Source organism: Sapajus apella, unplaced genomic scaffold (genome assembly GCF_009761245.1).
Source record: "Sapajus apella isolate SASKATOON/1434 unplaced genomic scaffold, GSC_monkey_1.0 scaffold7, whole genome shotgun sequence".
Classification (NCBI taxonomy): Eukaryota; Metazoa; Chordata; class Mammalia; order Primates; family Cebidae; genus Sapajus; species Sapajus apella.
The window spans coordinates 23,806,814-23,822,779 of record NW_022436947.1 but is presented as its reverse complement, the minus strand read 5'-3'; the positions used below and the strand labels follow the sequence as shown (position 1 = coordinate 23,822,779).

Genomic DNA, 15,966 nt, shown 5'->3' with positions numbered 1-15,966 from the left:
ATTACGTAGTGAAAGCATGTGGATCCCAACTGAGCCTTTTGACTTTTGCATTTTCTTTATTGCTGCACCCAAATTCCTCACTAAAAACAGATGGCCTTTCTGGCCAGTTAACTACATTGAACTTAAAAGTGAGGACATAATACTGCAATTTGGTGATAATTTCCTGTTCTATCATTTGCATTTCTAATTATTAACAATTAAGCAGCATTTTTACTTATAAGCTAGAATATGGCCTGATAGAGAAAGTAGGAACTTTAGGTTTAATAGAGAGGGATATGGGGGAAAGAAACCCAACGTTTATTGAGCAGCCAGGCACTATATGTGGACACCTTGACCTCTACTGTTACACTTAGTTCCTTTACCAGCCTTTTGAGGCCTGTGATATTCTCATTTTACAGACTAAGAGACAGGGACACAGATTAATGACCCACTCAAAGTCATTTACTAGTGAGTCTAGGCAGGTCCTGCTCATCCTTTAGATGCTTCTTGGGCTGCTCCACCATTATGTACACACAGCATCATGCCTCCCTTGGAAGTGCTCATCACTGTGGAAACCTTTACTCTCACTTTTGTGATGATTGGATCCTGCTTCTGGCACTTGGTGGGGAAGGGCAGGGGCAGTGTGTGCTGGGCTCACCTTTGTGCTCATCACATAAGAAGTCACTCACCTTTTGACAAGCGACTGATTATAAGAGGTAGAGCTGAGATTCAAACTCAGTTCCCTGTACTGCAAATAGTCTGTATAAAGTTCTCTAAGATACTCTTTGAAAAGGTATCATGGACTGATGAAATGTCTACAGTTACATTCTAGTTTTGCCTATGTAGTAGACAGAGTCATTGGGAAAATCAGGAATTAACTTGTTCACATATATATCCTTTTGTCCATTCTTTGGTTCTGGTGATTCCCCCCCCCCCCCCCCCCCCCGCCCAGTGTCAATTGAGAATCTCTGATGGGAATGGCACTGATAGACTTGGCACCTAGAAAATGTATCTGATCAGTGATAGAAGAAGTCAGCATCATGCCATAGACTTGATTGTGAAGGCATGATCTGCTCTTTCACTAATTCCCAGTTTCATTTTGACCCTTCAGCAAATTCGCAACCAAAATCAATGTAGGGGAGGGCATGGCACACAGAAGAAAGTGCAGAAATATCATTTATGTACCATGTATTCACTCTGAGTGGCCTAGCTTTTTGTTTTGTTTTTAACCCAATACATGTATCTTTTTAATTCCTCTGAAATTTGTGTTTTCTCAAAGATTTTTAGGCCTGTACTCATCCATAAAGTAGATCTGTTCAAATGATCTTTTTCTATTCTTATTTCTACCACCAAATCAGTGTGTTTTTAATACTTAGATTCGCAAAATTTCTGGACATTTGGCAAAAGGCACAAGGCTGTCATGGAGCAGTTGTGTGTCTTAGCAGCGAAAGGGACCAGGAGGTGGGAGGTGATGCTGGCAAGGCTTGTGCAGTGCCTCTCCCGGCCTGTCTCTGGACCTCTCCTGCTTATCTCACACCCGACTGGGCCCTGCACTGCAGGGTGGGTAAAGGATAGAATTGCAAGCAGAAATTGTATTTGCTTTTGTTTAGTGAAGCCAAAAGCCTTAATACTATTTTATGAGCTCAATGCAAATGACAAGTGACATGGGAGAGATTTTTTAATGCACCATAAGCATCTTTATAATCATGGGGGTGGAGGGCAATCCGGGAAGAGGGTGTGGGTGGGTGGGTGGTTGTGTGTACACATGCACTCGTTTTAAAGTTGTGCTGTGTCTCTAACCTCTCCAAAAAAGACCAGAACCAATTAGAAAAAGGAAAAGACCAGCTTGATGCACAAAATTCTGTATGCATGCCAAATATTACAGTAAAAAGTATGTAGCATTTGACTGAAAAGACACCAACCAACCATAGATTTCTATGGTTGAACACTCTCAAGATCTTGCACTCCTGCATTTCATTTAAAAAATTACTCCCTGAAGTGCAAACTGACTTCAATTTTGAATAAAATTTAGCATTCAAATTTATAGCCACTTTGAAAACTGAGGGTTTATTTATATCATACAAACTTGAACAGATTCTTAATTACAGCAGCCCTTTGCACTTGGAGAATCTGGATTAAAAAAACAAAAAACTTCCCATGTAGGTTTTTCCACATTTTTCAGATGCTTTTGTAGCAGCCATCATTTATGGGAAATGGAATTAAAATCCTGCCATAATGTAGCTTAAGTTTAAATTCAGTACTTCCCAGAAGAGATTTTAGCATATCCTATAAAGGCACTAAAAGGCTTATTTTTGTTTTTGTTTGTTTTTGTGGGGGGCATTTTGTTCTCTTGAAAGTCTGGCTCTAATGAGAGAGACGTTGCTTCCTTGGAATGATCTCTGTGTGTTAACAACCTGTGCAAAGAACTCCTCTCTTGCTTGTTCTGGCGGGCAAAAGTCATCTTTGTTTGCGTGAACGAAAAGGTCTGATTGAACTAGGGTGAGCTTTTCATTTTAAGCAGAGTTAAAGTCTGGGGTGTTTTTAATGTTTTAATCTCTGTTTAAGAGGTTTCTGTTACGAGAGGAAAATTGATAACATTTTTACCTCAGCAAACTGCCAGCAAACTGGCTCTGCTCTAATCCCACGTTTATAGTGATTTATATTCTCCGTGGCAATGTGCTGTAACCTCAGAGTGATACCACTGCGGTGTAGATTGACTGCATTCCAAATGCTGGAATCACATACATAATGTTTTTACTTTTAAATAATATTCAGACACCAGAATAAATACCATATGTGCACTGATGCTGGTTACAATGGAACCTTGTCATTTCTTGTGAGGGAGAACATTCTTTGTTTCTGATTCCTGTTTGAAATAAGTATGCAAAAGATAAATATGTACATTGACAGCATTTTAAGAAGGCTCTGGTAGTTACACAGCTGAGGATGTGGCTATGATTCCTTGAAATATATCATTTAAAACTAAATATTCCTGCATGTTGCCACCATCCCTCACATACATGAAGGCAAGGACTGTTATCTGACATTCCCAGAGTAGGGTATAGCTTTTATATTTTATATCTACAGCAGGCTGTAGTAAGAGGACATCTGTTAAAGAAAAATTACCTCTATGAGGACTGTTCATAGGAACAGTGAGACTAACATGCCGATGACATTGTAACAGGGAGGGTAACACGCCTGATCATGGGAAAGGATGGATTGATTGGAAAGCTGTAATTTAGTGTGAGCCCTAATGTCATCTGATGCTACAAAAGCAGAATTTATGTGGCCTAACGTCATCAAAATACAGATAATCAATCTCTCCAGATCAATTTTCCCACACGATATTGAAGATTTAAACATTTCATAAAGTTTAGAAATACCTCCCAAGTTATACATTTTTAGATTTTTGTTTTTATTCATCTTGGTTGGAATTCAAATCCACTTACACATTATTTTTTAAATCGACTTGGTAGAGTGCCTTTCTTATTTGTACATCTATACAAACTCCAACAAGTCAATCCACATTTCCTTCTTGGGGAAGCATTTTAATCCAGGTTTGCGTTATTACTGTTTGTTTAGCTATATTGAATTAGTGCCTATAACATTTTACTAATATTCAGTAGATGATGAAACTCTGGCCATTGATATTGATGGCTTCCCCACCCCTCTGCACCTCTGTCCCCACCCAGTTTTGTGAGGTTTGCCCAGAATATATAGTGTGAGATGAATGTGTGAGTAATACATCATAATTCATCTCTGACATTTTATCTGGCACATAGCTTGGTCGGGTAAGCCTTGCCTCCTTTGGAGAAGTATTCCCTGTTATAAAAATGCTCAAACGTCGCTTTTTGCAGTCGGAAAGTTATGACACAAATTTTGGCCATATCTGACATATTTTTTCTCCTTTTCAGCTTTCCGGATGATCCCTTATCCCTTGGAAAAGGGGCATCTATTTTATCCTTACCCAATCTGTACAGAAACAGCAGACCGAGAGCTGCTTCCATGTAAGTCTCACCTCTCTTCAGCCAGTGAGGGTGTGTGGCGAAAGGTGGGGATTGGAAGAGGTGGGAATATCAATGTTTATAACCTTCGTCTTTTATTACTTTTCCCCAAACCCCTGTCCTTGTTTGATAGCATATGTATTAAAGTGAATTACGTGAGTGGGTTTGGCTTCCTGTTCCTCCAAGCCTCTCCAAATTTATCAAAGGGAAAGATGCCAAAGGATTGAAATATAGATGAAGAAACTCCATGTACTGATTGACCTGAGCACAGAGGCCCTGGTTTGGGCTGGTATCTGCTGGGCTGGTCCATTGGCAGGGTTCTGCCTGGGCTCTTCAGCTGGACAGATGTGGTCTGCACAGACCAGTTTGAAGAGGAGCTGCTGATGGAGAGGGAGCTGCAGATGAGTCATGGATGGGAGGGTGCTGGCACCACAGCCCCAGGTGGTGTTGCGGGACAGGGCGGTGTGCTCTGTGGTGGGACAGTGCTCTGGCCAGAGGGATTTCCTGTGAGCACCTCGTGGGTTGCACGTAGTGGCTCAGTACCATGTGCAGAGCACACATGCAGCCTCAGCACTGTATGAAAGCACACAAAAGAAAACCCTGCCCTTGACTACCTTACACTGCTAGCAGTCTAATGGCCCATACCACATGTGGAAAATATTATTTTGCTTTGCTGTAATACAACATTGTTTTGACAATTCAGGCTAAATGGTTATTATCAAATCATACTGTGTGCAAGGATCATGTCAGGCTCTTCATGTAGCCCTGACTTAGGATATATTTTTCTCCCTCAGATAATAAGCTCCAAATTTTAGCTCTTCTCCCTTCTCTGTCCTGTCTCCTGCCATTTCTGCCCTTTCATCAGCTCCAGTTATATCAATATCTTATAGCTGTAACATATATAAATACTTTGCCCAGAGGAACAGTGTAACTTTAGAGTCCTGGGTGCATAGTAAATTTTCAAACACCAGCATCATCAAGCCAGTCATGAGTCTCCAGCATGGTGGGATTTGGGTGTAGAACTCGACGGCTGTCATCAGATTGAGGTAGCAGGAGGTGCTCACTCACCTCCTTGCTAGCCAGGCCCAGTTCAAGATTTGTTACTCAGGGAACTGCAAGATCTCCTTGATGTGTTCCTCATTGTTTGAGTTTGATTGTGAACAGTCTCTGGTGCCTCACACGGCATTAGAGTTGATTTCAGAAATCCTCACCATGGGCCCATAGTTTACCTTTTGACTCCCCCTTCAGGGAGATCCTTGTTAAGTTTTGGTTTTCTGGTAAGAAAGGCAGTTTTCTGACATGTACAATGTTTTTAAATGTTTTAATCGCGTTCAATTAAGTTTCCATGGGGATAGATTAGTTATTAGAACAAGATTACAGTTCTTACAAGAAACCTTATAGGGATAATCTTTATAAGCCCGAAACAGAAAATTGTGGCTCACATTAATTTAATTGAATGCAGTGCTCCAAGTCTGGTCTCCCTCCAAAATCTTTTTTGGTTGGATGTTGAGGGTGAGGATATGAAGAAGGTAGGTTGTTTTAAGTGCTACCCATAATTTGCACATTAAAAGTGTAATTATAGCCACACGAGGCCCTGAGCACACTTGCTCCAGGTGTTTGAATCCCAGCAGGCTGACCTACCTGGACATGGTAGGCATGTTTGTCTGTGTGGAGTTCTACCTGGATCCCCTCTGTCCTCAGCATTCAGCCTTGTGGATTACTGTTGAGGCTCTGAGGAACAGGAGCTGAAAGGTAGAGGAAAGGCCTCTAGATCTTGTATTCCCTGAGGACCATGAGACCCTCTGGTCCTCTTAGAGTGGCCTATTGCTCATGTGCAGTTTTACAGCCCCTCGCTCTTTCTCCTCCTGCAGGCCAGCCCCATCCACCCAGGCAGTCTCTCAGGCAGCCTTGCAATGAGCACAGAGAAGGAAGTGATTCTCTTGACCTTTGTCCCACAGCTTTTTGGTTTTCTCAAACCCAATGTTTGAAATATAAAAGTTATAGAGGGTACTTTAGAGAGCACCAGCTTTTCTTGTTTTTTGATTATTGCAAAACCCTAGCAGCCTTGACCTTTTCCTCTTGCAGTTTAAATAGACCTACCTACATGTGAGGTCCTCGCTGGATATCTCTCTATGAGGGTGGCACCCTCCACTGACATACCTAGAGAGTGCCAGGAAAAAATACAGAAGAAACTAGTATCACCATATTATAATGATTTTTTTTAATACAGGAAGGAAAAAATATAGACAGGAGCACTTTTTTTTAACCATGTATACTCGATTTTGGATTTCCAGGTTTTGTACAATGAATACGTGTTTTGTAATTTGAGTAAAGTTCTATTGTTTTAGTTGTGTTTGCTTTTGAGAAAGAAATACTATACATTAGGCATCGGCAGTGCTCCTCTTCCCTCCCATGAAGGCAACCCCACATTAGCCCCCTCCTGCCTCAATCTAGAGTGCTGAAGGTTGGACAAACACTTGTGACCAGCAGATGGGCCTCCAAAGGCTGGGTCAGATGTTGGCTACGGTTTGTCAGGTGCACTATTTTGTTCATTTCCAATAGTCTTCCAACTCTTTCCAAAGCTCTGGGGTCAGTGCCGTCATATAGACCATCCCTGAGAATGCATTTTATTCCAGCCCTGATGTTTCCCTTTTGGTCTTCTCCACAGCTTTCCATGAAGTCTCAGTTTACCCAAAGAAGGAGCTTCCCTTCTTTATTCTCTTTACTGCTGGATTATGTTCATTCACAGCCATGCTGGCCCTCCTGACACATCAGTTCCCGGAACTTATGGGGGTCTTCGCAAAAGCTGTGAGTGTTTGCCCAGAGGGAGGCCTCGGGGAATGGTTGGGGAAAGCCAAGGGAAGCAGCATAAGAGAAACAAGGTTGCGTTGCAGAAATGAATACGAGCCTGCAAAGATCATTGCTCATCATTTAATTTTCATGATCATCAGTGGAATCAAAGCATTAAGGGTCAAATGAGAAAGTGCAGGTTATTACTGCATGTCTTGCCTCGTTTCACAAAACAAATTCTTAGCAGTTTCCAAAAAATGCAGGAGGTCCAAAGGGGTGGAATGATTTAGGGAATTCTAGCAAATGAAAAATGTGTGGGAAATTATTTGGTTTTCTATAATTGAATGACATTATATCTAATCTTTGGCTATCGTGGTTCTTTCCTTAGTGAAGGATGAGATTTACGTTTTCAGAGATGATTTAAATAATTTTTTAAATGGCTGCAAACCTTTGGCTTGTTTAAGGAATGAACAGAGGGTGTGAAGGGCTTATTAAGAAGTAAACTGAAATGACATTTAGAAATATGGAAATCCATTAAGAGTTTTTAAGGAGCTTGGGGAGAGGAGCTTTAATAAGAAAAGCCATCTGCATTGACAGTCAAGAACCATAATTTCTTTGTTGAAAACTGACCATTTCAACCTGCACATGCAGTTAAGGATAAGTTTACTGATCTTGCCACAGATGAGTTTGAAACAGAAGGAATAAGGAAAAGAGTATCAGTTGTATCCCTGGAACTACATTCAGATTTCAAGTCCAGTGCAATCAGAAAGCATGATTTCTAACTTGGCTGGGTTGATTTAATCCCTTTCCAGATGATTGACATTTTCTGCTCGGCAGAGTTCAGGGACTGGAATTGCAAGAGTATTTTCATGCGTGTTGAAGATGAACTGGAAATCCCTCCGGCACCTCAATCTCAACATTTCCAAAACTGAACTCATCACCCCTCTTCCCCCACCACCAAAACTGCTCCTCCTCCTGTATTCCTGACCTCCGCCATCCACCCCGTTGCTCAAGCCAGAAACTCGGCAGCCCTCCCAAATTCTACCCTCTCTCACTCCCCACATCCCATCTGTCTTGGCCTTCGCAATCTGTCAGTTCTAACCTCCTAAGCAACTAGGCCTTCAGTAAATGTTATTCCTCTTCTTTCCCTCCTTCTTTTCCGAAAGCATCCCTCTTAGTCTAGGTCCTTGTTATTTCTTGCCTGAACTCCTGCCATAGTCTTAACTGGTCTGCTTGTTTCCAGTCTTATCCTCCACCAACCTTTCTTTTATACTGACAGAAGAATGGTCTTTCTGACTTGCACTTCTGAGCATGTCACTTCCCTGCTTGAATTTCTCCAGTGGTTTCCCAGTCACTTCAGGATCAATTCCCAGTTGTTCAGCATGGCATCTAAGGCTCTTTATTATCTGACCCTTGCTTACCCCTCAGCCTCAGCTCTCCCAACTCTTGCACAGTCACTGCTCTTCAGTCATAATGAATCACTCACCATTCCCACATGTACCAGGCTCCTGCACACCTCTGTGCCTTTGCACATGCTGTTTGCTGTGCATGGAATGCCCTTCATTGTCACCACCCTACTCGTCCACTCTACTAATGCCTCTTCGTTCTTTCGTACTCAGCTTTCATTAAAGTGCTTCTAAGCTGAGTTAGGCGTCTCTCCTCCATGAGCCCACAGTATTCCATGAATACATATATTCTCACATTGATTGTACTGTGTTATAATTGTGGAAAACTTGTCTGTCCTCATTTAGAATGTGAGCTCCTTGAGAGCAGGATGCTGTCTTCCTTATCTCTGTAACCCCAAGGCTTTGCACAGTGCCTTGCATATAGTAGGTTTTCAATAAATTATTATTAAATAAATAAATAAATGGCAGTGGTCTCTGCAGAAAGAGTCAATGGAAAAATCAGAGACAGCTTAGCATTGTATTTTCTCTTCTTTATACTTATAGCCTCTTAGAGTTGAAATGGACCTGAAGCAAATTGCCTTTAATAGCAGTCTTCAGTGGTAGTCACCTAGACTCATGTTGAATACTTTCAGTGATGGGGTACTTACATATTTATAAACATTAAAGCCTATTTCATTATTGGATTACTCAGAACTTTGCCTTATACTGTGAAAATCTGCCTCCCTTTAGTTTCCACTTATTCCTGTTCTGTACTTTGAGTGTACACCAAACAGCCCTCCTTCTCTTGTGAATTCTTAGGACACTCATTCATTCATGGCCACCTCTAACCGACTACCTGATTTTTCCTCCAGGTAGAATATCTTACATTTCCTTAAGTCTTCTGTGCATGACATGATTTCTACACCCATTATCACCCATATTGCTGCCTTGAATGTTCCTTAGTTTATGGGCCTAGACTATTTATTAATTTCTTCTACTCCCTAGCCAATCTCTGAGTAAAAGTAGTTGCCAGAACTGAGTGTAACTTAGTAAAATTTAAAATAAGAATATTTTTACAACATTAAACAATTGTTGCTCTTTTACATTTTCTGTTTTTCTGTTAAATATTTCTAGAGCATATTTGTAAAAGTATGTCATTAGTCCAGTATTCTTCATTAAACCAACTGTAATAGCACTTAGTGGGAGTTTTGAATCAGTTAAGATTCCCAGCCTCTAGTCTATATAGTCACCTGGCCGCACCACCAGAAATCCAAAATCTTGAGTATTAATTAGCAGGAGGAATCTGTATTTTTAACAAAGCCCCCAGCAGATTCCAAGGATGGAGATGGAGGGGATTCTCCCATCTCCTTCCAGGGACACTGTTTGGAAAGCTGAACCTTCAAGCACCTATTTGCAGCTGCAGTGGTGTACCCCCAGAGCTGTTCAGGTGGAAGCTTTTCAGGAATTAATGGTTTCCCTGGCTGTACCTTGGAATCATTGAGAAACTTAAAAATTACTGAGGCCTGCCCCCACAACGTGAACTTAATTGATCTGGGATCAGCATGGCCACCTGAGCTGTCAAGCGCTGGTGATGTGGATGTACAACCACTGTATTGAATAGAATGAGTAATTGCCTGAGCCCACTTTAACCAGCAAGGGGACTGGGAATGCAGAGGGAAGGATAGCGACTAGAATACACCTGAGCATTCTCTAGACTGTGAATGGCTATGTAGCTGTGCTTCCAGAGTGTCGGAGAGGGGTGTTCATTACGGATGCGGGACAGGACGCCACTCTCCTCATTTAATGTTTTCAAAGCTTTGGTTTTAAGTATAGGATTAAATGATTGAAGAAAATATAAATCTGCGTTTAGGGTCCTCTTATTTTTTACGCTACCAAGGTATGATAGTTTGGTCAGCTCCCCGTAGTTTTCAAATGTTCTTTAGATAAGTTTGCATGTAAACCTCTGTCTGGCGAATCACATTTATCTTGCCCTTCATTAAGGTCTAGCAGTTTCCAAAATGTCTGGAGAGACTTTGTGGGGAAGGAAGATGGATGGTCTTACTGAGACAAGCCCCTTCTCCTGCCTCCTCCTCGACCTGCCCCCTGAGTCTTCTCTGCATCTTCACCCTGGTCACTTCATCAGGCCCCTCCCGAAGCTCCCACCCCACACCCCGCAGGTTATCACAAATGCCTTAGAGGCTGCCTGTGACCATTTGCAGCTTGTGAAAGTGATTTTCTCAGCCCTTCCCTGAGATAATGTCCCTGGGACAGTGACCTTTAGTAGATGCAGAGAGATTGCACTGCCACCCCCAGCTGCTGGCTTGGGAACTCTCCAGTGTGTTTACATGGTGATCATGATGTGCGGCTCATAAGGAAGCTTACAGGGAAGTGTGAACCACTGGGAAATAGTGAAAGGAGCAGCTTCCACCGGCATTTCCCCCTAATCTAATTACCCCAGTGATTTAGAACTGACTCTTCCTAGAATGTTTAGTTACAGAGATAAGGGTGCACATAAATACGTTATCATTCCAAACCCACCTCCTCCCAGAATGTGGGAAGGTCAGCATTCTGACCCCTCTGTCTTTCCTTCTCTAGTCTCTCTCCTTCCCTGAGACTGAGTCTCCTGACTTCTGACTCTCTTCACTTATAGGCCTCAACCTCTTTGAAGCCTGATATTGATTACTGTGAAATGTCAATTGTCTGATTGCAGTAGGGCACCTGGAACTTACTCAGATAAGCAGAGGCGTTTTGAATGCTAATGAAGCCTGCTGGGAGCCGTGACCGTCTAAGTGATGGTGTTTTAGGCAATTGAAGTGTCTCTCTCTTTTTTAATTAGTTCAGTTGCTTTTTCTCACTACAAGACACTCATTGAATCCTGGGGTATTTTGATTTAAGATTTAACCAGGTACCTCTGCCTTCTGGACAGTTTTAGACATTGAGATAAATAAGCTCTTCCAGGTTTTCTTGGTGTTGCTCATTCAGACTTAACTTTTCAGCAATAAATTCCCCCTAAGTCAAGTGAAAACTGCTGTTTTCTGATTGTGTATTGCTTTATTGCTTGGGTCTCCAACTAAAAAATACTAATTTTCAAATGTGCAGAAATATAACTGAGCATCCCAAGCAAGTCATGCACCTCCAGACTTTTGTGTTTTTTTTTTTTTTTTTTTTTGAGAGGTAGTCTTGCTCTGTCACTAGACTAGAGTACAGCGGCGCGATCTCAGCTCACTGCAACCTCTGTCTCCCAGGTTCAAGCGATTCCCCTGCCTCAGCCTCCAGTAGTTGGGAATACAGGCACATGCCACCATACTAGGCTAATTTTTTGTATTTTAGTAGAGACAGAGTTTCACTGTGTTGGCCAGGATAGTTTCAATCTCCTGAGCTCATAATCCACTGCCTTGGCCTCCCAAAGCACAGTTTTTTAATACCTCCTAGCCTTTATTTATGCAAGACACTAGCCTTTATTTGGTTACTAAGTAAAAGGGCTTAGCAGTTTCAGACACCTCTCTACATTGTCCGCTGCTTCCTTGCAGGTGTGGGATGGGAGGCATGCTATAAGAAGGTGGCTTAGTAATGAAGGGAGCACATCTCAACTGGGGTTTGTGAGAGAGTAAATTAGGCCCTCTAAGAAAAAGCTCAAGGGAGTCTTTGTGAAGTCTCCCAGGGATAGAACATTCTAGATAGGAGGGATAGAAGTGAATCATTCTATATGTTGGAGGCATTACGGCTTTCCTGTGGAAGCTTGTTGAGAAGGGCAGGTGTCATCCAGGAAAAAAGGGACCACTGTACTTTGCTATGCAGCATGGGAAAAGAGGGCATTTGTGGACATCAAACAGGATGAAGCTCTCCTCTTGATTTTCAGAGGCCTCACTTTTGTGCTTTTTATCCAAGTCAGGTTAGTGCCCAAAACAAAGCAAACAAACAAAACAACAAAAAAGGCCTTTATTTTAAGCCAGCACTGTTACATCTCCATTCATTCTGCAACTCAAGGTGAGCCTCCCTGAGGTCCCCGCATTTTAGCGTGTATGAATCACCCTGAGTCCACACTGTGAGCGACGCCTGCTATCTAACTGTACTGGCTCATGTTCAGCAGTTGTAATAAGAGCTCAGTGGCTGCAATGGCTCAATATTTAGCAGTTCCTTTCCCACTCAACCACAGCTTCAACAGTTCTAAATCTGCTTTCGGACAAGTCTTTAGGATATGATAATGTTGCCAGCAATATCACCTTGTTTATTGAGCCTGATCTTCCGCCACCTGTCAGAATCTCTGGTTTATCCAGACCACTGTAACACTTTAACTCCTCTTTATGAAGTTGAGTATTATAGACAGATGCTGTGGTTTATGGAGCATTGGTGGTCTCTGATTATGTATGTGTCTGTGTATGTATATATACACATATGCGGACATATATAATTGTATATATGTGTATATTTTATATCATGTTGGGATAATACAATTAGTAGACTTGTTCCATATTATCCTCTTATAACTAGGATTTTACAAATGCTCTGAGAGTCATTGGCATTAATTGCTCATTCCCAGGCCCATTATCTCCCATGATGCCTTCCAACTGCATTCATGGGTGCACCCAGTCCAGCTCTAAACTGAAAAGGATAGGCCATCTATTCTGTAGAGTGGCTCTGTGAACTCAACAAAGGATAATTTCAGAAGGTTATCAGAAACTGCCATGTACCTGGCACCCACTTGAGGATAGCACCATCTCCTCTTTGCTCAAGCACTGACATGGCTGCCTGTTTCTTAACTGCAGATCCAGCCTGGCACGCAGGACCCTCCCCAGTGTCCTTCTTAGCCACTTTTGAACTCTACTTCTTCTAACTATCCTAGCTAAACTGAAGCATTTATCACCTTCTGCTCATACTGTTGCTTTTTCATTTCTCTTCTGGCTGTTGATTGAGCCTGGAGGGCCCACCCTGCTCCTATTTCTTCCTTTACCATCCTTACCCCATCTCTCTCTTTTGACATTCCAGGCATCCACTGGAGTCCATTTCACTTGCCTCATTCTCAGAAGTGTTCCTGCTCCTTTCAACAGAATGAATTATCTCCCTTTTCCAGTCCCAGTGCTTTGTTTGGGCTCCTATCCTGATTGCTGTCATAGCCTATATCTGGTTATTACTTTGCTTGGTCCAGATCTTTGTGGCCTCCTCCCCCACTGGGCTTTTTTTCTTTCTTTTTTTTTTCCTGACAGTGGGAGCTTAGTTTTGTCTTAGACCCTTTTATATTTCCCCCAGCACTTAAGTGCCTTACTAAATAAATAGATTTAATTGGTGTAAAAGACAGGTTGGAGAAGGATCCTAGATTTTATGCTCTCTTCGTTTTCCATTATACAGATCTCACACTTGATGATCTGGCTATAATGTGGTGCAGGCCTTCCCAGTGTGTGTTCTGCTGGTCCCAAAACAAAACAAAACAAAACAAAAAAAAACAGGGAAAATTCTAGGTCAGCAAATTTGGGAAACTTGCCCACCATACCTATTCTTGAAGACCCACAGTCCACAGAACTTACACCTAGTGAAGGAGCCTGATTTCACTTCATTAAATGTGCTGAACTTGCTTGACCTCAGAACTATGATCCCCTCTGCATATAAACACACATGCTGCATTACACTTCTACAAGAAATTCTTAGTGGTGTCGATGGTGCTGTGTAACGGACAAGGGCTTAGGACAAAGGGCTCCACAGTACAAGAACCAGGTGTCGAACCCCAGTGAGACAATACCTGGGTTCTGAGCAGACAGAGGACAATGGAACCATCCAAACACCTCTCTCTTTCCTGCCTGAGACAGGGTACCTCTTCTGCCAGGTGTTGGAAGGGTTGTGGAATGAAGCTGATTCTTCACAATAACAGAATTAGAATGGATTTGAGAATATATTAAAAAGAGTCTCATGGTGAAGCATTTGGCTTTCTTAAAAGACACAGCTAATGAGCTTTATTCTCTACATGAAGAGCAGAAAGGACTTTAGTAACCAAATAAAAGAGCTCCCAGAGGTACATTCGGAGCAGCCTCTCTTAACAACGACCTGTCCTCCATGGAATCGCCAGTTTGCCGCCTTCCCCCAGGGTCCCAGGCATGCTGCTAAACACATGACTCAGAAAGGAGCCCAGGCTGCACTGGTGTTTGGGAGGCAGTGGGATTGCAAAGAAATTCATACACAATACACTTGATCTTTAAAATTGCCTTTTCCATTTAAAGTGAGCTCTATACCCAGCTAGATGAGCAGCTTGTCTAAGTTGTCACAATTTTTTAACTCTTATGCCCACCTGCCGCCAATCCATCATTCCTGTTTGATGGACCAGTCATCTGCATGGCAGCCAGCAGATGCTGAAGGCTAGCAGGAAGACCTCGGGACCGTGGGCCACCTGTCAGGGGAGTGAGGGGGCTGTCAGCTGACACTTCTCCCTGTTATCTAACAGTGCTGTCTGGGGCCAAGGACTGGAATGTAGTTTTGACCATCAGCTGATGTTTCCTGTAAACATAAAGATGAAATGGTCGCCTTTTGAGACTTTCGTAATGCAGAGACTTAAGCTGCAAGCGTGGGAGGAGAGGTTGGTTTTACAGTCTTGAACAAGGTCTCTGCTGACTTCTGTGTCTTTTTGGTTTCTTTGCAGTTCCTCAGCACTTTGTTTGCCCCCTTAAACTTTGTCATGGAGAAAGTGGAGAGCATCCTCCCATCCAGTTTGTGGCACCAGCTAACACGGATCTGAGAGAAGCCCCCTCCTCCACTCACCTCACCCGCCGCTGCCACTGTCTCCTCCGTGCCAATTCCTTGTGGACCGCAAGAAAGCATGACTTTGAAAAAGGGAAGCCATTCCGAGATTTTAAAATGTTCATGGACTATTCCATATTAAAAGTTGTTTTTGTTGTACAAAATTCATTGATGTTCAGTTCTATTTTATTTTGCCTTCAGAAAAGAAGAAAAAAGTCAAAAATAAAACTTTTGTGTATTGCAGCAATCATTTGTATCCTCCTTTGTCTTCCAACCCTAAAATTGTTGATGTCCCTAATAAACCTTTGGATTTACCTTGGGTTTCCTGGGAACCTGGATCTGCTGAATGCCAAATCATGGTTTCTGTGGTGATGGAACACATCTCAGCAGGCCCTGAGAACCCCTTATAGTCAGAGGCTTGGAAAATGGAATCTTCTGGGTTCAGAAGTACCATCACTGTCAACCCCACACTGTCCTTTCTTCTAGGCCAAATGCACAGAAAAAGCTTGTAAGAGGAATCACTGGAATCATGAATGAAACAAAACATGTGCCATAGCAGATTGTTCCAGTTCAGAGACTACTTACTAAATAGTATTCAACACTGTAGTTCCAGTAATCATTTTGGTTTTGCTGTTTGAAAACTTGTGAGAAAACTTCTGATAAGAAGCCGTAGACCCAACAGTCTGTAGTAGAAGCTGACCAGTTTACCGTCATTGCCATTTTTAAAATGTTTTCTCATCAGGGTAGTTTTTAACTTTTTATCATGTTTGCATTCCTGATACTTCAGTGTGAGCATTTTTTGAGTATTTTAGTGATCTGAACCAAAGTGATCATTTGTCCTCACCACCTTTAAAAGCTTTCCACATGATTCATACCTTGCTTAGCATCTGGCTTTACTTAAGCAAAAGAAGAAAAATAAATAAACTTGAATCCTCTATCTGAAGTGAAAAGTACCACTATTTAAAATCTCACGCCAGTGCCTAAAAAAGAAGGGTCTGTCCTTTACATAGCTTGTTTTTCCCTTTATTGAGAATCTGAAGTCTTTCCCTACTAGTGTTAAAGTAGGCAGTATTCGGGAAAAGCAC

At 42.1% G+C, this 15,966-nt stretch overlaps 1 protein-coding gene across 16 annotated transcripts in view; it reads left to right on the top strand.

Annotated features, from left to right (window-relative positions):
• The window catches only part of ST7 (suppression of tumorigenicity 7), a 299,415-nt gene extending 284,287 nt beyond the window's left edge, over nucleotides 1-15,128 (top strand). For 9 of the 16 annotated variants that reach the window (XM_032276201.1, XM_032276199.1, XM_032276213.1 and 6 more), the window contains 3 exons: nucleotides 3,894-3,986; nucleotides 6,652-6,791; nucleotides 7,586-8,671. In XM_032276201.1, the coding sequence (XP_032132092.1) occupies nucleotides 3,894-3,986; nucleotides 6,652-6,791; nucleotides 7,586-7,705 (353 nt within the window). In that variant the 3' untranslated portion in view covers nucleotides 7,706-8,671. Of the gene's footprint in view, nucleotides 1-3,893; nucleotides 3,987-6,651; nucleotides 6,792-7,585; nucleotides 8,672-14,783 lie in introns of those variants that run through there. The other 7 variants (XM_032276202.1, XM_032276200.1, XM_032276214.1 and 4 more) reach the window with 1 other exon arrangement.
• The last annotated feature ends 838 nt before the right edge of the window (nucleotides 15,129-15,966 follow it).